The sequence below is a fragment of the Hylaeus anthracinus genome, unplaced genomic scaffold (genome assembly GCF_026225885.1).
Source record: "Hylaeus anthracinus isolate JK02 unplaced genomic scaffold, UHH_iyHylAnth1.0_haploid 2, whole genome shotgun sequence".
Taxonomy (NCBI): Eukaryota; Metazoa; Arthropoda; class Insecta; order Hymenoptera; family Colletidae; genus Hylaeus; species Hylaeus anthracinus.
Genome location: NW_026534838.1, coordinates 109,192 through 135,939, shown reverse-complemented (window position 1 = coordinate 135,939; position 26,748 = coordinate 109,192). Strand labels below are relative to the sequence as shown.

At 39.1% G+C, this 26,748-nt stretch overlaps 1 protein-coding gene across 4 annotated transcripts in view; it reads left to right on the top strand.

Annotated features, from left to right (window-relative positions):
- Positions 1–26,748, top strand: part of LOC128892946 (activin receptor type-1) — a 174,060-nt gene that overhangs the window by 126,560 nt on the left and 20,752 nt on the right. The window contains exon 6 of one of the 4 annotated variants that reach the window (XM_054153623.1): positions 16,525–17,005. The exons of the other annotated variants lie outside the window; for them this stretch is intronic. Within the exon in view, the coding sequence (XP_054009598.1) occupies positions 16,525–16,597 (73 nt within the window). The 3' untranslated portion in view covers positions 16,598–17,005. Of the gene's footprint in view, positions 1–16,524; positions 17,006–26,748 lie in introns of those variants that run through there. 4 annotated transcript variants of the gene reach the window in all.

Genomic DNA, 26,748 nt, shown 5'->3' with positions numbered 1-26,748 from the left:
CGTCAAGAAGAAGAAACCTAAAATAGATAACTCTGGAAATGTTGACAACACCACAGAAATCTCTATTGATGAACTCCTATCTCCGCTAAAAGATTACCTTGCAGAAAATAACAACCCACAACTATTAAATTATATACAACTAAAGAGCTTCGTGAAAAAAACCAAAGGATGCAACGACATTAAAGAAATTTGTTATGAATTCTCCGATAATACGAATATAATCATCTCTACTCTTCGTCAAACCTACCCTCTCCTTATGGATAGAAGCACTAAAAACAGATATACCAGGCTCATTAAAAATTCCTATTATAATACAAAATCTTTACTCGAGCTCTTTGGAACATCCCCAGTCCACGCATTGGCTACTTAAAAAAACCAACTGGAATAAATATAAAGAGGTCGTTTCACAAAAATTAGAAAATCTAAAAGCCCAAACCTTTTCTCAATTATCTCCTGATATAAATGATAAAGTAAATACATTTACAAATATCATTATAGAATCGGCTAATAAATCTATTCCAAAAACCACAAATAGATTTTACAAAAAACTAGTTCCATGGTGTAATGATAAGTGTTTGAAAGCCTTACAGGCTTACAAACAAGCATTTAGTCACTTCAAACGTCATCCAACAATAGATAATAAAATTCAGTACAAAAAATTTAGATCCACTGCTCGTAGAATCTTTAAAGAAAATAAAAAGCGATCCTGGGAACAATTCATTAGCACTATGAACACATCCACACCTACTTCCTCCGTATGGGATAAAATAAGGAAAATAAATGAAATTACGAAACACTCCACAATCTCACCACTTGCCCACATCAGATAATAAAATTAAAACTCTCCCAAGTGAGATTGCTAACCACTTCGCTTCAACATTTGCGAATAATTCAAGTGATACGTATTACATTGATACTTTCCACGTATTTAAAGATACATTAATTAAAATTAAAATTCAAAATTCCCTCGCTTCTAATTCTACTTCAGATATAGCCCTTAACTATCCTATTCAACTTAAGGAAGTTAAAACTTCATTAGCCCACACAAAAAACTCATGTCCAGGACCTGATGGCATTTTCAATATCTTCCTAAAGTGCCTACCTAACAATGCGTTATTCTACTTAACAAATTTGTATAATGAAATATGGCTATCTAAATCCTTTCCTGACAAATGGAAGGTCCACTGTTATCCCTATCTTCAAACCCAATAAAGATCCCAGCAAAGCTGAAAACTATAGACCTATATCTCTTACCTCCACTTTATGTAAACTCTTGGAAAGAATAATAAGTAAGCGACTCCTCTGAATATTAGACAACAAAGGTTTGTTAACCCCATATCAATTTGGCTTTAGGAAATATAGAAACACAACTGGATATTGAAAAGGCATGTGACATGGTTTGGAAGGACAGAGTCATAAAAATTCTGCCTGACATCGGGGTTGATGAAGAAATGCTACACTTTATTAGTAATTTCTTGAGCAATAGGTTAATTCAAGTGAAGGCAAATGAAATTCTATCAAAAAAAGTGGAAATACAGAATGGCATACCGCAAGGTTCTGTTCTAAGTGTAACTCTCTTTCTTGTTGCAATTAACGAAGTTTCCTCAGTCATCCCTCGCTCAGTAAAATTCTGCATCTTCGCTGACGACATTTCAGTTTTATGTAGTGGCAAAAATATGATCACCATTCAACATATTTTCCAAGACACACTTAACAAAATTCAGAAATGGTCTAATAATGCCGGTTTCAAATTTTCAGGGAATAAATCCGAATATATTATTTTTTCTAGGTCATACAAAATTCACCCAAATATTAAACTAAAATTAGGAATTCAAGATATCAAAAGAACAAACCAGATCAAAATACTTGGTATTTTATTTAATCACAAATTATCTTAGAAAGCTCATATTAAATATCTTAAAACTGAATGTATGCGCAGAATGCATATTGTTAAAGTAATTTCGTCCCTTAATTGGGGTGCTGATAAAACAATTATTCTAAATACCTATAAAGCACTAATAAGATCTAAATTAGACTATGGGTCTAGTTTTTTCTACTGTAAATAAAAATACCTTGAATTCCTTAAATGTCATACAATCTAACTGTATGAGACTAGCCTTAGGTGCTTTTCGAACAAGTCCCATTCTAAGTTTCCTAGTTGAAGCTGAAGAAGAACTAGAATTTAGAAGAAGGGAACTTAGCTTGTATACGCTATGAAACTATCAATCACACCTTCAAACCCTACTCATAATAACGTTTCCTTGATCCGATATAATAACAATTATACCGCTAACAGTTCTTATCCCAAACCCTTTTCCCAAAGACTTAAATTATAATTATAATAAGACTTCATTACTTCCCATCTAGTAAATGGGCCCGCCGCACTATTCGGGATATGCGACGGTCCTGCGCCTCGGTCAGCTTGAAGGCTCTCCGCGCGGTAAGGGGAAACCAGTAGGCGTAGCCCTTGAAAATCGGCCACCGCGTGGAGAAAATTCCGACTATTGATGTAATCAAACGCAAAACATATCCAGAGCTTAGTTCCTGGGCTACACGTATCCCCTTTATTCCCAGTTATCCCCATTTTGTCTTTATTCATTCCGAACTTCTAGTTTATCTTCATTCCCATCGTCTTCAATCATTTACTCACTTCTCTTTGATTACATTTGTGAAGTGAAAAACGAAACTAGAATGGGGCTGCTCTTTACTTTGGGGCACCACAAATTATTAACTTTTTTTTTGTACCATTTAGTAGTTTTTGATGCCCAGATTACGAAAATGTAAGTTAAAATGTTAGGAATCCAAAGGTTAGAAAGATACGTGTGAGTAAAGTTGAGTATTTTTTATGTATTTAGCTAGTTAATCCGACGCCATATTGACTTTGACCGTGCGTTTGGTCGGTAATTAGGTCGATAATGACATTGTGTTGCTAGTTTGCATAAGCCCAAAGGATCTAGCGCAACTGATTGCCGTTCTTTCTAATTAGGCAAGTTTGATGACAAAAAACACGTGATAACAATAAAAATTTATATTATTATTAATTTTTGCGTTACTTCTTTACCCGTCATGGGCGCAACCCCCCAGCTCGCGTCTAGTTTCAAAGTGAATGCTTTTTAAATTTTGTGGAAGGATTTTGAGCTGAAAGTATATATCTCGAAACTGGAGACACCCGTTACAAGCGTTTATAATAGACGATCACGCCATCTGTGATCGTCTGTTTACAACACAATGCCATTACCGACCTAATTACCGACCAAACGCACGGTCAAAGTCAATATGGCGTCGGATTAACCAGCTAAATACGTCAAAAATACTCAACTTTACAGATGCGTATCTTTTTAACATTTTTTCATAACTTTCTGACATTTTAACTTATATTTTCGTAATCTGGGCATCAGAAACTGCTAAATGGTATAAAAAAAAGTTAATAATTTTTGGTGCCCCAAAGTAAAGTTTATCCCAGAATGGTTTTCAACCATAAAAGTTGCAATCGTCAAAGACCGCAAGGAGTTTGCATATGGCATATGTAAATTAAGATGTATCCTACTGAAATATACACAAAAAATCTTGCATCTACTTGCACCATTTGTTTAATGTCATTTTAAATATTGCAGTTCTTGTCCGTGCCACGACCGAGTCGAGCACAGTGAAATAGTTGATCCAATCGCTTAAATTTTAATCATTTTTATGATTCATAATGTTATTAAAATAAAAATAAATAGAAAAATATTTGTACACTTTGTAAAAATACATGTGATTGTAACTACATACATAAAGGGAATTAAATGTCATCATTTACAACTTAAAAGCATTTACATACCGATTAACATGGAAATAAAATCATATATTAGATCCTCTTTTTGAATATTTTATTTATGACGTCAAATTCTAAATCAGTGACATCGAAAAGCTTTTATACTAACGTATGTTTAAAAACAACCATCCATTAGAGACTAAGTTGGTCATATTGAGTCCGCTAGTTTGAATGTTGCAAATCTGATATCAGGCTTGTAATTTGCGTTTCGTAATAACTGATTATTAGTACCAGTTATCATTGGTAGGGGTTCTTATTCTAACGAACCCTCAAAGGCCGACCGGGAAAGAAAATGGAAAGACAAGCCCTCTCCATTATTACACTTCATCGAGGCAAGTACTCGGAAACCTCGTAAAACTGTAGTCTTTAGCAATGGTAAGGAGTTTTGCTCTTGGGTCCTTTTTGTTCTGGGGAGGTCTAGCACCATCGACCACCCCAGGGGACGGACCCCAACAAAATATGACCAGTGTGGAAAAAAAAGAACCACGAGCGGGACCCGAACATTCGACCCAGAGGCTACGGAGCCTGAACACTTACCACTCGATCGCCACCATTTTATCCTTATACTCGCGACGCGCCGATACATATCTGTTCGGAGCGTAAACACTTCTGTAGCGATTTTCTCGAAAACGCCAAAGTAGTACGCCTTAATATTTGCACATTATGTTGTCCTAATGGACTACTAAAAGTAAACAAAGTTTGAAGAAAATCCGTGATCCGAACGTCATGTCCAGCCCTTGTTAGTTGTCTTTGAGCCGTTCCAGCATTTATATCGCCAGTAAAGTAAGAAGAAGCACAGTTGAAAATGAAGTTCAGTTGGAACTAGCAGTACGTCATAAAATTTTTGTATAAAATAATTTTTTGAAAATAAATATAACCGAATTCGAAAAAAATATTAAAATTGCACTGAAAAGTATGAAATAATCTATAGTTAATTGATATGAATACTCGCCAGTTCTAGATGTAATTGCTTAAAACTATGAAATAATTTCTATTTCGTTTATATTAAATGATATCGAGTAATATATGGACCGTTTATTTTAAAAGTGGTGTAAGTCCATAATCTCTTATTTCGAGAAAATTAGAGGTTAGCATATCTGTTAATTCAAAAATTTTGGCAAACTATATGAAGTCTGGTAATGTTTTTATTGTTCTATAAATATTTAATTTCATTATATAGATTTGTTTTAGGCGAATTAGACTACAATAATACATATTTATGGGCTGTAAATGGACTTACACCACTTTCTAAATTAGACAACTGTAAATATCGTTTAATTTCAATTTTAAAAAATCAAAAAGCACTTTAAATATACTTCACTTTAATTCAATTTTGTTTACAAATACTCATGACAAGACATAAAATTTAATTTTAGACACTAATTACATTGTTAAAATGACAAGATACTGATAGTATTTACTTATGCTCTGCATGTGGAAGTGTTTCGAAATATGCATGATGCACCGGAGGTATATAGGGTAGTAACTGCTTCATATATTTATATTTTTCGTAAGTAATAGGCCTGGCATTTTCGTACAAGGGCGCCAGGGCGATTTTTTAAAACTTCAGCGGTCTTCCAGGACGTGTGGGTAATAAATTTATAGTTTTAAATTCTGCGTCCTTCATTGATGTTTTATATAAAATAGTATATGGTGCACTTTTGAGAAACCTCAACCAACATATTTGCAACCAATTGACCTGTTTGCCATTAGTGTTTTATTAAATCTGTTTTTTAATCGCATTTTGAAGATTTTTTGTTGAAACGAAATTCTCTCGTTTCATTTCATGTAAAATGAATTTGTCGTGTCTTCTACATTGTTTTATTACATCATAATAATCTTGTGGTGTGTACAGAAAATTCTTTTTTCGGAATGCTATTTCTATGATGCCAAAATCTGCATCCTTCGGAAGATATGAATGCCCCGAAAGTAAAAATTTGTGGTCAATTATATCAATGTTATTTTCCAACGACTGGGTAACCTTCAACCACATCAATGCCATCTGTAAATTTCGATTTTGCCCAGTACACATGTCACTGTAGGCAATAACATGGCTTTGGGTCGTTACGTTTTCTAAATGCCTCAAACTACAAGAAGCTACCTCTTGCGATCTCCTGGAAGCAATAGTTTCGTCCCACGCATACATATTAACTTTATTATCGTGGAAATATGCGATTGAGACAGATAATTTCGGGTAAGGTAAGACTTTTTGGAGGTCAAAAGAGAAGGCAAAGTATGTATCAGGATATTCTGATGCCAGAATTTTATCTTCTTGTAATGCTTTTCTTGCTAATTCAGCATTTTGCAAGTGAACAGCATGTCTTTCTACAAGAATCGTTTTCTCTTCGTCATGCGACGAAGACGCGGGACGCGACGCCCTTACCTCGAGTCTCAACACTTGGACTTAAGGTTTCTGCTTTCTGTTTTTGAAAAGCATTTCTGGGATACTACATTCGGCCATCCTGCATGAACATCTGCCCTCAAATGTCTTCGTCGGCCTCTTCTACGCTGTCGTTACTTTCTGATTCTTGGCTAGCATCGGTTTCCCATTGTTTCATTAAATCTGCCGAAGTTGATGCCTGGCGGAGATCTTCGTGTTCCTCGACCTTTTCTGCGGCGTAACGGTTGTTTCGCATAGCTCGCGTTACTTTGTATGGTCCCAAAAATTTCCCTCGTAACTTGAGTCCTTGGCCAAACTGCGTCCTTTGAATGGCAACGAGGTCGCCTTCTCGGTAACGTTTTGCCTCTTTTTGTTTTCTGTTATATCCTCGTTGATTTTCCTCCTGAATTTTCATTATCTTTTGTTTGGCCATTTCTCGCAGTTCATCGCGATTTTCTTCGAACCTGGCGACCCACTCTCGCTCGATTAACTCCTTTACCTGCTGGTCCTCCTTCAATCGCATATCTACCCAGCAGGTGGAAGGGAGTCTTCCCTGTACTACGGCTAACCGTAGCGTTCAAGTACTGCTGCGTTGCATCGACGTGTTTGAACCATCCTTCAGGTATCGGCGCGGTTAATTTGGTGAGCAGTGGGATCAATGTCCTATTGACCCTTTCTACCTGACCATTCCCTCTTAGTACCCCTGTCGTAATTAAAGTATGGTCTATCTTCTCGCTTCGACAATACTCCTGGAAAGCAATGAATGGGAATGCAGTGCCTCGGTCTGAAACAATTCTACGTGGATTGCCAAAAATCGCGGACTGTTTTTGTAGACGATCGATCACCTCGGCTGCGTCTGTGGATTTCACTAGGTAAAGCTTCATGAATTTCGTGAACGCATCGACTACAACAAACACATACTGATATTTTTTCTTTGTCAACGTCATTGGTCCTACCTGGTGAATGTGGTAGGTATCCAACGGAATATCACCTTTACTGATAGGGTTGAGGAATCCTTCTTGTTTCCCTTACTTACCCCCTGCCAAAATACATGTCACACAACCCTGTAGCACTTTTTCAACTTTTCGTCGTACGCCTTTAAACCAATAGTCTTTTCGCACAATAGCTTCAGTCTTATTCACCCCAAAGTGTCCGCGTTCATGCGCTTGGCGCACTATTTGAATCTGCATGCGTTTCGGCACTACAACTAAAACATCGTTATCTATTTCTTCTTACAGCAAGTTATTTCTAATTACGTAACCATCTGCTTGACTTCGCGTTGCCACACTTATCGTTTTACGCAAATTTTTGTCTTCGTACTGTGCTTTTATCAATCGTGCAATCAAGCCGTCGTCGTCTTCACTAATTAACATTATGCAAGGTAACGGATTTCTGCATACTTTTCCCTGGTTTATGGATCACTTCATACATAAATTCTTCCAGTAGGAGAGCCCATCTGGCCACACGCACACACAAATCTTTCTTTCTCATAGTCATAGTAAACGCCTTGCAGTCGAATATGATCGTGAACGGTATACCTAACAAGTAGACCCTACATTTCTTTAATGCCTTCACAATGGCAAGTACCTCGAAATCGTAGCTGGTGTACTTTTCTTAGGCCGGCGTTAACTTTCCACTGGTGTAGTAGACCGGATGGAATTTGCCATCATCACTATCCAGCTGAATTAAAATTGCCCCGTATCCCTGACCTGACGCATCCGTGTGCAATTCTGTTTTCGCACCTATACGATATAGTCTGAGCACTGGCCTGCTGATAAGAGTTGATTTCAAAATTTCGAACGCTTCGACTTCTCGATCTTCAAATTTAAACATTACGTCTCTCTTTAACAGTTTGGTCAACGGTCTAGCTATGTTTGCGTACCCCTTAACGAATTTTCTAAAATAACCCGTCAATCCTAAAAAGCTTTGTACGCCTTTAACTGTCATCGGCCTTGGAAAATTAGTTACGGCTCGGGTTTTACCTACGGATAGTTTAAACGTATTTTTCGAAACAACGTGCCCTAGGTATTCAATTTCTTTTTTCAAAAATCGGCATTTCTCCTATTTTATGCGAAGCCCATGCTGTCCTCACACACTTAACACGAGTTTCAAACCTTTCATTGCTTCTTCGTCATTTTTTGCCAGAATAATTAGATCATCCATGTAGACGACTAAGAACTGCTTCTCAATTAACTCTTTAAAAATTGTCATGATAAATTTCTGAAAAATTATTGGCAATATATTTAAACCAAATGGTGTTTTTAAAAACTCATACTGTCCGTTGGGTGTTAAAAATGCAGTATACTTCTGGCTTTCTTCGTCTACCGGTACATGGAAAAAACCGTTCTTTAAATCTAAGGTCGTAAATACTTCTGCGTCTTGTAATGAGTCTAGTTTATCTTCAATCAACGGTAATGGGAAACGTGGTCTTTCTATTAATTTATTTAACTCGCGATAATCGACGAAAACTCTTGTAGAACCATTTTTTTCGTTACTAATACTATTGGACTTGCGTATTCTAAAGGGCCTAGCCGATTAAGATGGTCAAAACTGCCCTTAGAGCTTTTTCAATGGCTCTTGAATCATTCGAAAGCTGACCAAGAAAAATCTCTCTGAGTAAAATTTTAACCCTCTGGCTTGCCCGTGAGGGTAGTTACAGGGTAAAATAGATTTTACGGTTTTCGGCGCATTTTCCGGTCTCAAATGCATTCTAAAATTCTGAAAAAAATCTGATTCCGGATCCTAAGGCGCATTTTTGAGAATTTTTTCGAATTTTTTTGTTGCAAACTGTGGCCGTAAAAAATAAAAAACCTCAAAAAAATCGAAAAAACATTTTTTTCTCAAAAATATGAAATCATGCTATTCTACTGTTTGGTCCCCTGATAAAGTACAATAACAGGCAGTGTCGTCAATTTTTTTAAAATTTTTTGTTCGGCTGCTTCATTGTCAAAAACAATAAAAACTGAATTTTTTTCGACGTTTTTGCTGCGAGGAGGAAAGTTACACTTGTTGGCTTTGTCGTGGGCATATATTAAGTAATTTGTAGCGTTATTACACTGAAACAAGCAATTATTTTACCTGAAAAATGTGATTTGAGAGAAAGGAAAAATTGTATTCTGCTGGATATATACAGGAATGTTCGCATCGTTGACAACATCGCTGATTGGCGTGGCGGTTAAGGCGTCAGACTAGAGAGCGGGGATACTCTGGGGCTCCAATCCTATCGGTAGCATTTTTTTTTCTATACGTCAAACTTCATTTTTTCTATTTCTTATTATGTATATGGTTTATTCATAAAGTTTGACAATATTTATTTAGCGTTTTAAAAATATTTAAGTCACATTTTGACGTAAAATACATACAAAAATAGTTTTGGAGTATCTATTACTTCCTCGATTCTCTAATTGTATACGTTCATCATGGCGGCCCTATTTAACATTTTTAACATTAAACATCATGAATCTAGTTTTTAGGCCTTTTGGAATTGGTAAAAATGGGTAAAATAGAAAGGAGTATATATAGTAGCTGATCTTCCGAGTTGTCATTGTTAGCCCATAGCTACTGTTTTTGCGTGACCTGTTAATTACAGAATTATTTATTTATCATAAAAGTAAATATTTGTATGTAATTGATAGAAATGGACTTATCTTTTGTAATTGTGGGCAGAATGCTGCAGGAATGCCGACCTCCTTCTTGAATATCATTTTTGCCTGTAGCTTTCGGTTTTACGTATCCCAGTAATTGCAGAATTATTTATATTTTTCTCTAAATGTAGACATATATGAAGACTAGTTTAAAAATACTTATCGTTGTATTCGTTGATGGGTTAAGCCGAAAATAATGCGTTCCGGTTTTTAATCTTCATCACTGTCCTCATTAATTATAGGCGTAACTTCATTTTGATTAAAAATGGTGCTAAGTATTTCAGTTGGCCGTATAATAGTATGAAGGTATCGAACATGGAATAAATAATAAATAATAGCTGCTATGCATATAGGTACATGCCATATGCTGGAGTTTTCTAATACTGTCTATGCTCCAAAACTATTTTTATATGTATTTTACATAAAAATGTGACTTAAATATTTTTAAACCGCTAAATAAATTTTGTCAAACTGATATGAATAAACCATATACATAATAAGCAATAGAAAAAATGAAGTTTGACGTATAGAAAAAAAATGCTACCGATAGGGTTCGAACCCCAGAATATCCGCTCTCTAGTCTGACGCCTTAACCGCCACGCCAATCAGCGATGTTGTCAGCGATGCGAACATACCTGTATATATCCAGCAGAATACAATTTTTCCTTTCTCTCAAATCACATTTTTTAGGTAAAATAATTGCTTGTTTCAGTGTAATAACGCTACAAATTACTTAATATATGCCCACGACAAAGCCAACAAGTGTAACTTTCCTCCTCGCAGCAAAAACGTCGAAAAAAATTCAGTTTTTATTGTTTTTGACAATGAAGCAGCCGAACAAAAAATTTTAAAAAAATTGACGACACTGCCTGTTATTGTACTTTATCAGGGGACCAAACAGTAGAATAGCATGATTTCATATTTTTGAGAAAAAAATGTTTTTTCGATTTTTTTGAGGTTTTTTATTTTTTACGGCCACAGTTTGCAACAAAAAAATTCGAAAAAATTCTCAAAAATGCGCCTTAGGATCCGGAATCAGATTTTTTTCAGAATTTTAGAATGCATTTGAGACCGGAAAATGCGCCGAAAAGCGTAAAATCTATTTTACCCTGTAACTACCCTCACGGGCAAGCCAGAGGGTTAAAATTTTACTCAGAGAGATTTTTCTTGGTCAGCTTTCGAATGATTCAAGAGCCATTGAAAAAGCTCTAAGGGCAGTTTTGACCATCTTAATCGGCTAGGCCCTTTGATGGTCGTATGATGCCTTCATCTGTCCATACTTTCATCAGGTCGTTTACTTCCTTTTTTTCTGATTGGGCTAGTCGTCGTAGTCTACTTGCTACCGGAACATCGCTTTTTAATATTATTTTCGTCTTAATCCCTACATCACTCGTCTTTGCTGGCTCATATTCCGATATCAGTTTTTTAATTTCTCCGCTATGGTGAATTTCAACGTGCGTCAAATCAATTTCGTCCGTTTTTTCGACTACGTTTATTTTAAAAATACCTGTCGTATCTGCATTATCGTCGTTTGTCTTGTCGAGTTTTAAAAACGATACTTTTCCCCGTTTTACGTGCAAGTCTACTTGATCTAGAAAATCGGTTCCTAATAGCAGGCTATGTTTCGTTAAAATACTATTTGAAATAACGTGAAAAACAACGGAGAATTTGTTCCCATCGATAAATACCGTCGTAGTGAATTCACCCCAAGTTTCATTGCCAGTGGACCCGAATCCTTCGAATTTAAGCCTACGGTCTTCCAAGGTCGTTGACCCTAATTTCGCGTATTCGTCGGATCTCATAAAAGTAAGGTCGCTACTTGTATCGACTAATGCTACGAACTTACAGTCTTCGATAGTCACTTCTTTCACGTATGTTTGTTTTCCTGGGCGTGACACGACGTACGATTCTTTCGACTGCGTGGGACACTTTTGCGCAATATGCCTGAACTCGTTACACTTAAAACACTTGGTGCCCTTGTCCTTCGATGGACACTTTTCATCCGCGTGATCTTTATCGCCACAATGAAAACATCGTTTCACCGTCCCTGCTCCTTCCGTCGTCTTCTTCTTGGGAATCCTTCCGTCGGGCCGCTTCAACTTGTCGTCTCTTCGTTCTGTTGTTCTCGTCCTGATCGTTGCCTCTCGTTTCATGGCTTCGTATTGTTTAAACTTTTCCTTGAGCTGCTGCATGTTCTTCACTCTGTAAAATATTGTTTTATTATTCACATCATCTGGAATGCCTTGTATAATGTAACTTATTATCGACTGCGTATCAATCCTTCCTTGGGCTGCGATTTCGCGCATGCGGTACATATACTGCTGAAGCGTTTCGTAAAATTTCTTTCTGCATTGAGAGCTGTCTATGAATGTGCTCGTCACTTACCACATTTTTAAATTCGTCTTTTAGGGCCTTCTTAAACTATCTTCGTAGCCCACGTCTTCGTACACTTCCTGTCTTACGAATAATTGAGCGGAACCTGTTAGCATTTTCTTTCCGAATGCCACCATATGCACATCGGTCCAACCGCAAACCATTGCCATTTCTTCGAAATCTTTTAGCCATTTGTTAATACTTAGCAGATCATCTCCGCTAAATTTTTCAAGCGAGTCTTCTACATCTTTGAGCAGTAACAACGTCTTTGGCTTCTTCGTCGGCTTTGAGGGACTCCGGTTTGCAACAGTATAGTCGTCTTCATCGTGGTCGTCATTAGATTCAGCTGTAGGATTTATTCGGTCGTTGTCGTCTTCGCGGACCACGTCGTCGTCTTCCTCTGCAACATCGTCATCGTCGTGTTGCCTTCAGCCGCGTTACTAACTCGATCTTTTTTCCCGTAACACGAAGCATTTGTCTTTTGAGTTCTTCTTTGATTTCAGGCACCTTCATCTTCACCACCTGCTCATACCGTAACGTCGCCGAGGTGGTCGTGACGGGACGCGACGCTTTTTGGGGACCTCCTAATGAAGCATTTGCGCGTCCGGATCCGTCAGTGGCGTTGATGTGGGGTTACTCGTTCACCACCCAAATAGGCCTAAACTTAGGGGGTGGGTATTCCAAAAAAACAACGTTTTCCTGCCCTGTACCTTAGGACATGCCCCCCATGCGACGCGGCGACGTTTAAACCCCTACGCCTGAGGGTTGACCACGCCTAACTTTAGGCTACTCCTGTTCAGCTCCAAGGGTAATTTTCGCAACGGGACCTTTTCGTCATTGATCCTTAACATACCGATAACAAACATGATCAATTTCATTGCCCTCCGATATATGAAAGTGCTCCTTCACGAAGGTGTTGGAAAGTGGTGAGCTATTCCGCCCCTACAAGGGGTGTCTATGGGGTGCACGATGTGAAAGTTGGTATTTCCTGGATCAGGGGATTCCAGGGAATGCATTAAGCCTAGATTCGAGTCTGTATTTCAAAAATTGTGGATTTTGGAGAGGGTGGGTTTGTCCGACAGGGATTTTAGGGGATGAATTTTGGAGATGATATCAAGGAGAATCATCCCAAAGGTTTTTTTGATTATTTCATCCCTTTCCGAAGTGCCGTTTTTCTGCACTACCACCTTAGGGGGGTGATTTAACCCGTTCTTATCAACCCTCATCAATGCAACTTTGCACACACCCAGAGGACATTTCAAAATTAAACCTCACGAAGTTTCTCGAAGAGCGGTTGAAAACTCTCATATTTATGACGTTTCGAAAAAATGTCTCGAATTTCTTGACGAAGAGTGTAGTATAGTCGTTTACGTATATGGTGACGAGTAAAATCGAGCCTCCTTCCTTTTTATAGAATAAACATTGGTCGTAAACAATAGATTGTATGCCCAGTTTTTGAAGTTCTTCAATGAGTTTTCTATACCATTGCACTCTTGATTGTTTCAAACCATAAAGGACCTTTTTAAGCTGGCATACTGGGTTCGTTATTGATTGCAATGATTCTAAGCAGTTTTGTGATGTTTCCAGTAGTTGTTTACTTTTAATGACTAATTGTTCTAATCCGACTGGATTCTTATTTTTAATTTTTGTTAATACTGTGTGCAGCTGATCGGGTATCTCCATGTATACAGGATATCCCAAAAATGTTGTAACACCTTGAAAGAGGTGGTTCGGGATGTAATTTGAAACAACTTTTTCCTTAGTGAAAATGTTGTCTGAAGCTTCGTTAAGGAGACATTAAAGGAAAACACTGATCAATCAAAGCGCGTGTATACCGTTGGAGCGGCCATGGTAGCGAAGGCTATGCGCCAGGCGGCTGCGTCAATGTCTTTCGATACACGTCGAGTCACTTGTTCGCGTACAAGTGCGGCCGCCTAGCGCATAACCTTCGCTACCACAGCCGCTCCAACGGTATACGCGCGCTCTGATTGGTCAGTGTTTTCCGTTAATATCTCCTCAACGAAGCCTCTGACAACATTTTTGGTAAGGAAAAAGTTGTTTCAAATCACCTCCCGAACCACCCCTTTCAAGGTGTTACAACATTTTTGGGACACCCTGTATATCTTCCTCAAGATGACCATTTAAATAGGCCGTTACCACGCACATTTGATGCATTTCTTTATCAATTGTGGTCTTAAATACTAATCGATTTTTGATAACTTTCTGACCGACTGAATGTTGAACAAAGTCCCAAACGTGATTTTGAATTAGTGAAAGATATTCGTATTCCAACGCACTCTCTCAATCTCTGGCGTTTTGTAACATTTCAGCTTTCCGATATGTCGTTGAATCGTCTAAAATTGTGAAATTAGCAAATTCGGCATCTTCAAAAGCTTCATCATCATTGTTTTCGTTTGCTAATTCCTCTGCTATCTCGTCATCATCATTGTCCTCTCTTGAGACGTTAGGTGGTTGGTAGGCCTTTTGCAATCTTCCTTTGATGGTCGGTGCATTAGTTCATTATCGACTTCGGCGTCTAAATCATTCAAGTGATCCCAATCAACCTGGAACAGACTATAATCACAATTTGTTTCTATGTTTTCGTTATTGTTAATTTCTGAACGTCGAATTTCTTCCGAGAAGACTGGAGCATAGATGAATCTTACGTCTCGACTTATTATAATTTTTCTTTTCTCGAAGCACCACAGTCTGTAAGCTTTTGACTGTTTCGAATAACCCATCAGAACGCATTCTACACCTTTTGAGGCCAATTTATTTTTTCTTTTTTGTGTGTTTTGTCAAGTGCATAAACTTTTGTACCGAACGTTCTCGTGTGTGCAACTGTAGGTTTCTTGCCTATCCAAATTTTGTATGGTAATTAGCCTTTAAGTGGGCTTGTAGGGCACCTGTTTCTTATATAGCAGACAGTATTAACACATCTTGCGCGGGAAGCGACTAAAGTCGTTTTCCACGGACTACCGTGCCGCCCCACGGCGAAAAACACAAATAGCAGCGCCTGCGTGAACGTGTTAAATATTTCAAATTCTAGCGTGATTTTTTTAAAATAATTCTAGCGTCAAATAGATGATATTATCAAAATATTGATAAATTCACAACTTTCAAGAAAGCCCTCAAATGGAAAGACATGAAGAAATTTTTGGGGCTTATTCTTCCTATGGGACAAGTGTGTAAGGACCGAAAAGAGTATTATTGGACCACGGATCTGTGTACAGAAACGCCAATTTTTCTGAGACGAATGACAAGAGTCAGGTTACGTATGTATGGACCTGACACTTCAATAATAATGAAGAGTTGACTGATGGATCAGACGGGCTTTCGAAAGTCAGACCACGACTGAACTACTTTGTTCCCAAGTTTATAAATGTTTATAAGCCTATTCAGCAGTTGTCTTTAGATAAAGGGATAATACCTTCGAAGGGGAGGTTATTATAAATACCTAAAGTTCACAAACTACAACTATTTCGTGCAGAAGTAATTTTGCGTACGAATTGTACAAAATCGCCCGCTACCCGTTGAGAGTTTGGCGGCAAAGCACCCGCGCAAAATGTGTTAATAGCTTCTGCCCAAAAATGCGAAGGGACATTTGATTGTCTAATTAAACATCGTGCCGTTCCCATAGGTGTACGGTTCCTTCGTTCGGCGATACCGTTTTGCTGAGGCGTGTGTGGTGCTGTTAGGCGTCTCTGTATGCCTCGTTTCTTTAAGGGGGGAAGACCATTTACAAACTTCAAAAAATCGAAAAACTTTTTTCCAAAAAATAATAGTTTACTATGTTAAGAATATCATATTAAATTTCCAGAGCGATATTTCAAGTATTTCTGATGTTACTGTGGATGAGCGTTAGAAGTTTTTGCGAGCCAAGACCGACTACAGGTATATACGGCCGAAGCTCAGCGGGTCGGTGTTTGCTTCCTTTTGTATTCCGTCTGTTGCGTATTGAGCATTTTAGATTTAGCGGGCCGTCCGAACCCTCGACTTCTCAGGTAAGACGACGACTCAGTGCCTACTTGAGAGTCATAAAAGAGGGTACATCAGGAACGCTCGGGCTACGGAGCGCCCCGACCATACGGCGGCCAACTGTAGGGTTGTCAAGCATTGGCCGACCAAATGTTTTCCTACAGCTTGGCCATTTAAGGCGCGTGCTGCTTTATTACGAGGCATCACGCGCCGAACCTAACGTAAATCTCTTACTTAGATTTACAACATTTGCGTGCCTTGCACATTTGGAGCCCGTGAGAAGATCGACGTAATAGGCAGAATGATGCGAGGGCGTTGCACTTTATTCTTTTTAGGAGGACTTCCGTGATGGGCAACACTAAGGACCTCCTACCAAAACAGGATTCTATGGGTGTGTTTTGTGAATAGCGGAAGAAAAGGGAAATCCACCCTGTCGCTAAGGAGGTTCCTGAGGTCGATCACGGATGTCAGTACCTCACACGAGCTTCGAACAGCAATTTCAAAAATCCTCATGAGTAAACATTCAACCTTTCGGTTATTGTTTTCGCGTTAGCAGCGTGGTCTGAGCAGTCTGAGTTCAATTTGGCACACACAGGTTTTTGTCACAAGAGTTTAATGTCAATTAACATGTAAGAAATGACGCAAAGGAATGTACAGTTGTCAATATTTACAAGAATATGCATTTAACTATGATTTACACTAAATGTGATATATGGGTGAGAATAGGTATACTATGTCAGGAAGTGGGGATAACCCTCATTACGGTAAGTCAGATAATTAGTCATAATAAAGTCTTAGTCGTGAGTACCTCGTCTTCTTTCTTTCTTTCTTTACGCGGACACTACACTAAAGCTATTGAAGAATAATTGAAAAGAATCGCGTGGACTGAACAACGAAGTAAATCGCGTGCAAGTACTGCGAAAAAGCTAAATTGAGTTACACGTGGTTAGCGTGCAAGGAGCAAACTCGTAATGGCGTCTTTCATGCGGCATGGCGGCTACCGCGTGGTGAGAGCGCTGCGTAGACATAGGGTGTCCGGGAGGTGCTGCCGATATCGACAACGGCACACCTGCGAGTTAAGGTCGCGATCGGCGCGAGATATAAACGCTAATTCATCAACAGTTATCAATACACGAAAGTTTGTGCGTCGAGCGTCGCTCATCGAGTTTTTCACCGTGTTTACAGCGTTATCAGATCCAGTAGTATGCCGAGAGTGTAAACAAACACTCAAATTTGAGGAAACAGGAAACCGGTTCGAGGTGAATCGTCAAATTGTATTAGTGATGCGTCTATTAGATGTTGGCTGCGATGGAATAAATTTATTCTGTAATTTAATGGACATTTGTTCTAGACTAAGTAAAAGTTCTTATTGAAATATCATTGAGTATTTGCACGCAGCTACTAAGTCTGTGTTCGAATATTGTCAGAAAAAAGTTGCTAACCAAGAGAAAGAAGAGAATGCAAAACATGATCGACCAGTGGATGAATTGAAAGTGTCAGGCGACGGATTGTGGAAAAAACGAGGCTTCAAATCGTTATTCGGAGTAACAACTCTCATTGGTTATTTTTCCGGAAAAATGATTGATCTCGTCGTCAAGAGTAGTTATTGTCAAGGTTGCGCCGCATGGAAAAATAAAATCAACACTGACGAGTATCAAGAATGGCATGGTGAACATGATGAAGATTGCAGTAAAAATCATGAAGGCTCGGCTGGAAAGATGGAGGTTGATTCGATCATTGACATGTTTTCCAGATCGTTGACATTGGTTGGTGTTAAATACCTTACTTAAAGAGCAAAAGTAACAGAAAATATGCAAGGCAGAGGGACGCGCAGACTGCGCCTCAGCGCGTCCACCGATACAAAATAAAACAACCATCTCTTAGAAAAGGGTCTGCGCACCTCCCCACAAGATGGGAGGAGTTCGGATCCAGGACGGGTGGTGACCGTCCAATCAAACTACACCATCGTAGGCAAAGGGGTTACGGAACCACACAGATGGATCCATGGACTCTGTGGAAGAGATGGTGACTCTTCCAAACTGTAGAAACAACCTTCCAGTGGGAAAAAGAGTCCCACCCAAGATGATCCCCCTGGAGCGGGTGGTAACCGCGAGCAACGCAAGGAATTCACCATGTTTTCGCGGTTGAGAGTCATGGGGAATACAAAAATAATCCTGCCTAATACCAGTAGAATAGGCTCGCCGAATAGGAAAGAGTGAAAGCGAGGACGGGCTGGCAAGCCTGACGGCTGGGACCCATCCACGGAAGTCGCGTCTGATCACCAGACACGCTGTGGGGACCCCTCACCCGGACACCCCTTCCTGTTGCTCTTAAGAAAAGGAACTTTAGGTAGTAGTTAGAAGTATGTATAAGCCGGGAACCCTGACACGGATGAACGGTGGCGAGCCTTCATTCGAATCAGGGCCCGAGAGGGATAGCTACACAAGAGGAGGGAGGGGGATGGAATCTTGCAAATCCGCGAGTATTTAGATAGAACCTCCAAAGGAGGTGGGTAGGGGCAAGAAGGACGGGGGGAGTGCTAGAGACTAAAAGGGAAGGGGGAAGGGGGGGTGATAACACTAAAAGGGAACCAATCCAGGCAGAGTTACGGATACTCTGACTGAGAACGAGGATCGAATAACGACCTCAGGCTTAGAATGACAAGGGATGGACAGGACTCTCTGCCACAAAATTTTCAATTAAATCACTAATATTGAATGTATTTAGAATGTCATTCTCAATAGATATAATTGAAAAGTCAGTTAACTGTTGTTGACTCATTGTAACGTAAATAGTTCTTAATAATTGTTAATTTAGAAAAACGCCTGTCTTCGGAAGCTACCGAAACAGGCAAAGTTAAATAAATTAAGTTCACCACTGCATGGCAGTAAATTCAAAGATTTCTTACAATTTTAGATAACTCTATTATAACTTCCAAAATACCGACAATCGAGACTGTCAATATTACATACTATTTTCAACCATTAACGATTTTGCAGACAACCTATCGGCAACCGGAAAATCTAGCTCACCCCCGTCCGGTCTTACCTCTCTCGAGCAATTTGAGCTCTCTGTGATTGACTGATTCATTACACCTTGGTCGTAATGCATAAAAAGTACACAAATTCTTGTGGCGACATGGCGCCCCTTCGAAGAAGCGCCCGTGTGCGGTACACATCCTGCACAACCCTGCGTGGCGGCCCTGAATATGTATACTCTCTCTATGAAAGTACTGTCTTAGTAGGTTTGGGATAATATTTGGTAGAGGTCGCGATATTGAATAATGTTAATGTATATGGTGTCTAAAGTAGATATAATTCAAAAAAGTAAAAAAATTATGCCAAGTACATGAAAAAGTGGAGGACTCATGGAGTTATCATTGAAAAATAGAAGATCCCCATAAAAAACTACAAGAAAATAGAAAAAGATGTGAAATCGAAATAAGCTGCCAGATGATTTGCCTAGATTTCCGCGGCCTGAAAGTCAAATGCTTAGCGTGGCCAGACAAGGCATTCTTAGATCATCAATACCCATACTTTCAGTCGTGTGTTTACGCTCGTAGCGACAAGACGTTCCGCGTGTTTACTCTCATAGAGACAAGACGTGTCGCGTGTTGTTGTGACTAAGTGAGCTAATTGTACGCCGCTCTGTAGGAATTTCCGTACATTTACCCGATTTTATCGGGTGTTACGCCTGTATCTTCCTTTTTGTGACGAGAGCTCATTCCTGACTACTGGAACCTCTCTCATAAGTGAATATGGAGTTAGAAAAAGTTATTCAAGAAAATGTTACGTCAAACAGTGCCTCCAATTCCACTTATGCTAGTGTTACACAGAAAATACACTTTCCATTGAAGGAGCAAGCAATTGTTCTGGATGCTTATGACGATATCCCCATCAAAGAATACATCATTTCAATCGGTAAAGTTATTAATCCTGAGAATATCAGGTTTGCCTCACGAATCGCTAACAACAGAATCTGCTTATACCTGTCGTCCAAATCACTGGTAGAAGAAATTACAGCTGGAAAGACGATCATAAACGTCAGAGGTCGTACTCTCTCCATCAGACCTCTCTTGATGAGATCTAAACGAATAATTCTGTCAAATGTTTGTCCTGCTATACCTCATTCAGAACTAGAAAACGTTCTAAAGAAACTTGAAATCAGATTGCTTTCACCGATCTTGTTCATTAAGGCTGGATTTACGGAACCTGGATGGATATGGATTCTCCCATATTTTAAGTTTCCGTAGACAGGTGTATATTCATCCTGACGATGAGAACAAGTTACCCGAAAACCTACAAGTGCATTTTGACGGCATATCATATTGGATCTCTGTTTCATCTGACAGGCTAACTTGCTTTTTATGCAAAAAAGAAGGCCATTTAGCTAAACAGTGCACTTTAAATTCTAAAGATGAAATCCAAACATCCAGTGTTGTACCTTCAACTTCGCTTAACAAACAGCCTCTACCGATAAAACTGGCTTCTATTCTCTCAAGTCGCACTGAACAAGCATCGACTAACCTTGACTGTCTCGACACACCTTCTGGCATTCCTGACAAATGTAACAATAAAAGACCGCTTTCATCACCTGCTACTTCTAGTGCTTCGACTAGCAATCTCGCGGAACTCAACTCATCTTATGACTCTTCTTTCAAGGAAACATTTAATACCCAAAGAAGGTACTCCGAATTTTGTGAAATCCTCCTCATGCACTCCATGCAGAAAGAAAAGGAAACAGGAAACTACGGAAACCTCATCTAATCTGGAAGATATAGACCGGGCTTTAAATTCAATCAAAGAAATGCTATCTCTCCATCCGGACGCATACGTATTGAACTTTACCCAACTCAGTGAATTTCTACTGAAAGCTAAGGGCAATTCGAATCTTATCCATCTAGCTCAGTTATACACCGACGACTCTTCGCGTCTCATTCGCCTTCTCCGGGACATTTACACTAGTCTTACCGAGAGATCTATCAAAAACAGAGTCACAAGAATAATTAAAAAGCTTGAACTCTACCTAATGTGGCATGAGGATCCTTCTATGAAGTACGACTCTTCCTCCTCGACTGATATGGACTCCTCTTCTTCGACTTTTGAAGACTCCAGACTCTTAAAGGATCCCGCTTCTTTGCCACTCAACTAGGACCATGGATCATTCTAACAGCAAGTACACTCTTAAAACGGAACCTAGTGTTATTTTCTGGAATTCTAGGGGCTTACTTAACTCCAAAGAAGAATTACAAAAACATTTGCTGGACTCAGATGTGTTTATAGCTGTTGAAACTTGGCTCTCCTCGGGCAAAAAATTCAAACTTCTTGGTTTCAATGTAGTTAGAATAGATCGAAACAATCGACCGGGAGGTGGTCTTATCTTCTTGATAAAGAAATCTCTTAAGTATACTGTTGTTCACAGTTTGTGCAATATCTCCGATAATTTAGAATTTGGTGTAGTTAAAATACACGGAGTAGTACCAGAAATTGTCCTGGCGGGATGTTACAGGGTTCCCAGTTATAGCATTTCTCAATCCGAGTGGGATTCATTTTTTCTTTCAATCAGTGCTCTTAGCCCGTGCCTAATTTTTGGAGACTTCAATTCCCATCACACGGTCTGGAACTGCTCTCACAATGACTTCAATGGTACTAGACTCCTTAATTCCTTAGTTGACTCAGACCTAATTTTAATTAACGATTATACGTCCACTCACGTAGATTTCTACAGAAATAAATTATCAAATCTTGACCTAATTTTTGCATCTCCGAACATTTATGACAAAATAAAACTTACAGTCCCCGAAGATACATGGGGTCTGACCACTACTCACTATGCCTTAAACTTACGACGGAAAAAACTTTGTACATTAAAAACAACCCTCGTCTAACCTCAAAGAAAACTGATTGGTTTCTATATCACCAACTAATGGAGAAGAATTACACTAACTTCCTCCAACCTGACTTTCTGGCTCTCGAAACTGTCGCCAAATACAGTTATTTCTGTAAAACTATTACTGAAACAATTAATAAGTGTACTCCCACTAAAAAGACAATTTTTCAATAACCATAGGAACCCTGTTGCCTGGTGGGATAATGAATATTCCAAACTAATACGTCTTAGAAAGCCAGCTCTTAAAAAATGGAGATTTTCGCATCATCCATGTGACTTTTTAGACTTATAAAAAACGTAAGGCGGCTGCTCGCAAATATATCAGGAAAAGAAAGTTCAGTTATTTTTGATCTTTCGCCGAAAATATTAATCTTAATACCGATCCGACATATGTATGGGACAAATGTAAAATCGTCAAGAATAGGTGAGCCAACATTAACCGCAAAACATCAAATTCGGCTGATCGCGACATTAAAATTGAGGATGCAATTAACAAGCTTAGTCCCTGTTGGGTCCCAGTTGATTCAAACTTCAATGAACTCCCGAACAATCATCCTATTAACTCTTCTTTTAGTCTTCAAGAGTTTAATATTGCTCTCTCTAGTTGCAGTCCTAACGCCTCCCCCGGCCCCGACAAAATAGAGTACTATCTTGTTACTCATCTCCCTCTTAAGATGACACTTATATTACTTGATCTCTATAACGAAATATATCTAAACAGTAAATTCCCTTTGACATGGAAGGGTAGTACTACCTTCTTCATTGACAAGCGAGATCGCAGTGGCGTTAGACCCATTGCGCTTACATCATGTCTTTGCAAGATTATGGAAAAGATGATTAAGTCGAGATTATAATTGTGACTGGAATCTATAAATTTTTTTCCTCCCTAACAATACGGGTTTAGAGCTGGCAAGTCCTGCTCAGACCATCTTGCTCTACTCACTTTAACAATTGAAGAAGCCTTCCACAATAGCGAGGATGTACTTGCGTGCTTTTTGGATGTTAAAAGTGCGTTTGACAATGTTCCACCCGACATCCTAATTCAAGAACTTATCAAATTTGGCTGCCCCGGCAACATCACGAAATTTGTTACTTTCCTGACTTTCGAACGTGATGTTACCTTTGTCCTGGACTCTGCCTGTTCTATTACAAGAAAAGTTTTTAAGGGTGTACCTCAGGGAGGAGTGCTTAGTCCCTTACTGTATATAATCTATGTTACAAGTATTGCGAAAGGGTTGATTAGCAATATTCTCGTAACGCAGTATGCTGACGATATTGCTCTCATTATTCGAGCTTCTATACCTCTCTTAGCCAAAAAGTCCATGGAAATGGGTATCTCTCAGATTAGCGATAAACTCAGCTCACTGGGTCTATCCCTATCTTCCGATAAGACTGTTCTACTTCATTTCAACAAAAAGGGGATATTACCTGGTTCCTGCGTCATTAATGTTGAAAAATGTATTATTCCATCCAGTCCAAGTGTACAATTTCTTGGTGTTACCTTCGATTACTAATTAAACTTTAAAGAGCATACTGAGTCTATCCGCAACAAATATCTTCAAAGGCTAAACATCCTAAAGTTCGTTACTCGTATTAGGTGGGGAGCTGAACCTCAAACTGTAGTTATCCTTTACAAGTGTTTAATACGTTCCATTATAGAATTTAATTGTTTTATTTACTTCCTTAAATCCAAATCCAATTCCCTTCTCCTTAGAATCGAGAGAATTCAGTTTGCTGCTCTGCGTACTGCCTTAGGATATCGAATTTGTACTTCCACTAAAATTCTTCTGGCCGAATCCAAAACTTGGTTCTTACATGACAGGTCTACCCTGCTAGGCAAAAAGTTTCTTATTAAGAAACTCTCCACTACTGGTTCAGACCTATTCAACTTAATAACGAAGCTTTCTACAGCTTATCATTGGAATGATCTGTTACAACACTCCCGTTCTATGTTACCTACTCTAATCAATTCTCTTCTTCCTGAAATAACCGCTCTAAGCACAGGATGCAACTTTCCTTCCTTTCTACATGACTATCATATTCTCTGCTCCACAGTGACACTAAACACTGATCTCGGATAATCTATCAAAAATTCCTCTGATCCCAATCTTAGTTTCCTAAGGCACTATGACAGTAGACCCCCAGGCTCAGTCTCCTTCTTTACTGATGGAAGCCGCAATCATCAAACAGGGGAGGTTGGCGCAGCTTTCTTCTCTCCGGAACTAAGTGTATCGTCTTTAGTAGGCCTAAAAAAGCATTTTTCTACGTTCTCTGCAAAATCTACGTTCTCAGCTCCTATGAGAATGTTTACGTTTATTCCGATTGTCTAAGTGCTCTATGTATGCTCACTATGAGTTCTTTTAGCACCAAACTTAATCCGATTCTCATAGATATTAAGAAACTTATTGTTGAAAGTTCTTGCAGCGTTACCATGTTTTTTCTTTTTTGGATTCCGGCTCACACTGGTATCAGTTTCAATGAACATGTGGACAGCTTGGCAAAAGAAGCTTCACACCTTAAAGCATCGCCTGAAATCCTGGTCCCCTACACCAATTTCACTTATAGCTTTCGGGAGTATTCTAAGAAACAAACTGTCACGTGGTTCGGGTTCGAAGCGGTTGAACCGTCGCGAAGGGTGCTGTACAGCACGGTGGTCGCGGGTGCCTCGAGGCTTCGGTCGCTGCGGCGCGGTACAATTGGTCGGCGGGTAGGAGGATCTCGGGAAACGGGAGCTAACGAGGGAGTTGCTCTAGTGGGGTCGGATAAACGGCGTTAGCACGAGTATCCTTCCCAGAGCGAGTAGCCGTGGAGATCCGGAGACGCCTGTCCAGGCAGTGAGCGTCTTACCGGCGGCTGAGGTTTTCCCATGTCACGAAGATCGAACTTCGTTGTGGGATGGGAGATTAAACGGTTTCATCGCGTCCGAAAAAAGGAATTCTTTGGTCGATCTCTTCGGACGCGCTCCGTTGGAAAGAGAAGAGTATGGGTTTACAGAAAAGAATAAGAGCGTTTGAGCGGCGAAATTAGCCTTTAATAGTCGAGAGTACTTTACACCATTGCTCGCTCAGGCGTTCTGACTTCCCGAGTGGCGCGTCTCGGTAATTATGCACGGCGCTCCCCACTTTTGGTAGTGAGAAAGCGCCGTGCGTTAGCGTGGCGCGTGGTTCCGGCCTCGCGGCGGCCGTCGGTACTACTAGTGGGGAAGGAGGACCGAACGCGGTGGGGCACGAGCGCGAGAGGAGAGGGTCGCGACTACAATTCGCGTTACAAAACTGAGAGTCAACTGCTTGAACAAGCCAAATATAAAGGCTCTAAATTTTTCCATCATTTCAATAAGAACACCTAAACTCCTTGGTTTGTCTGTAAACGTCTTCCTAGGGAATTTGTGACCTCAGTCAACAGAATGCGAGCTAACCATGTACAGCTAGCCTCCTCCTTATATAAAATTAACCTTGCTTCCAGTCCTAAGTGTCTATGTGACTACCTTGAAGAAGACTTGAACCATGTCATATGGCAATGTCCACTACTCGATCTCGGTAGAACAGAAATGATATATAATAAATTATGTGGCAAAGGCTTCTTCCCACCGCACTCGATAGACATATTTCTGTACAAACCTAACATTTCTCCGCTAATGATAATCTTTAAGTTTCTGAAAAGACACGAAGTATATTTGTAACCGTTATTTAGATTCTAAGCACACTGTATATTATATAAGACAATGTTTATAAAGCCAATACAGTTCTAGCGTTAATATGCACAAACATATGCATATTGCTGATAATCCAATTTAGGGTTTAACAGCGTAATAAATAAAAAAAAAAAATACCCATACTTTCTCTCTTACAGACTTTCAGGTAATTTGTCAATTTAAAACTCTGACAATATTATGAGTACACTTTCATTGTTTTGCGTTTTAAAATAATTCTTATTCATCGACACCTTGACCTTGCCTGGCCACGCCAAGCATTTGACTTCCAGGCCGTGGAAATCTAGGCAAATCATCTGGCAGCTCATTTCGATTTCACATCTTCTTCTACTTTCTTGTAGTTTTTTTATGGAGATCTTCTATTTTTCAATGATAACTCCTTGAGTCCTCCACTTTTTCATGTACTTGGTGTAATTTTTTTACTTTTTTGAAGTCTTTTATCGTATCTCACTTCTTTTTACAAATAATTTATTATATAGAGTCTATTTTAAATTTATAAAAATAAAATTGATTTTTCTGTAAACTCTACATAAGAAGTCTAAATTATTATTTGTTTCTTTAATTGAATCTATAATTGAATACAGCAAACACTTTAGTGGTATGGATCTATTCTGTATGAATGAAGGTACCTGACAATTCAAATTTTGACAACTTACGTTCTAATGAAAATGAATAAACATTTTACAACAGTTGCTGCAATTTGTTAACGAATAACCTCCAAGCCTGTGGTTCCCTTTATTTGTATAAGCTCTGCATAAAAAGTCTAAATTCAAAACACTTTGGCGATATGGATCTATATTAAAAACAGTTTTCTGTAAGATTAAAAGTATCTCGCAATTCAGATTTTGACAACTTACCTTGTAGTCAAGATTGATCAACACTTTACAACACTGGCTGCAATCTGTTATTAAACCCTACATATAAAGTCTAAATTGAAAACAGTTTGCTGATATAAATATAA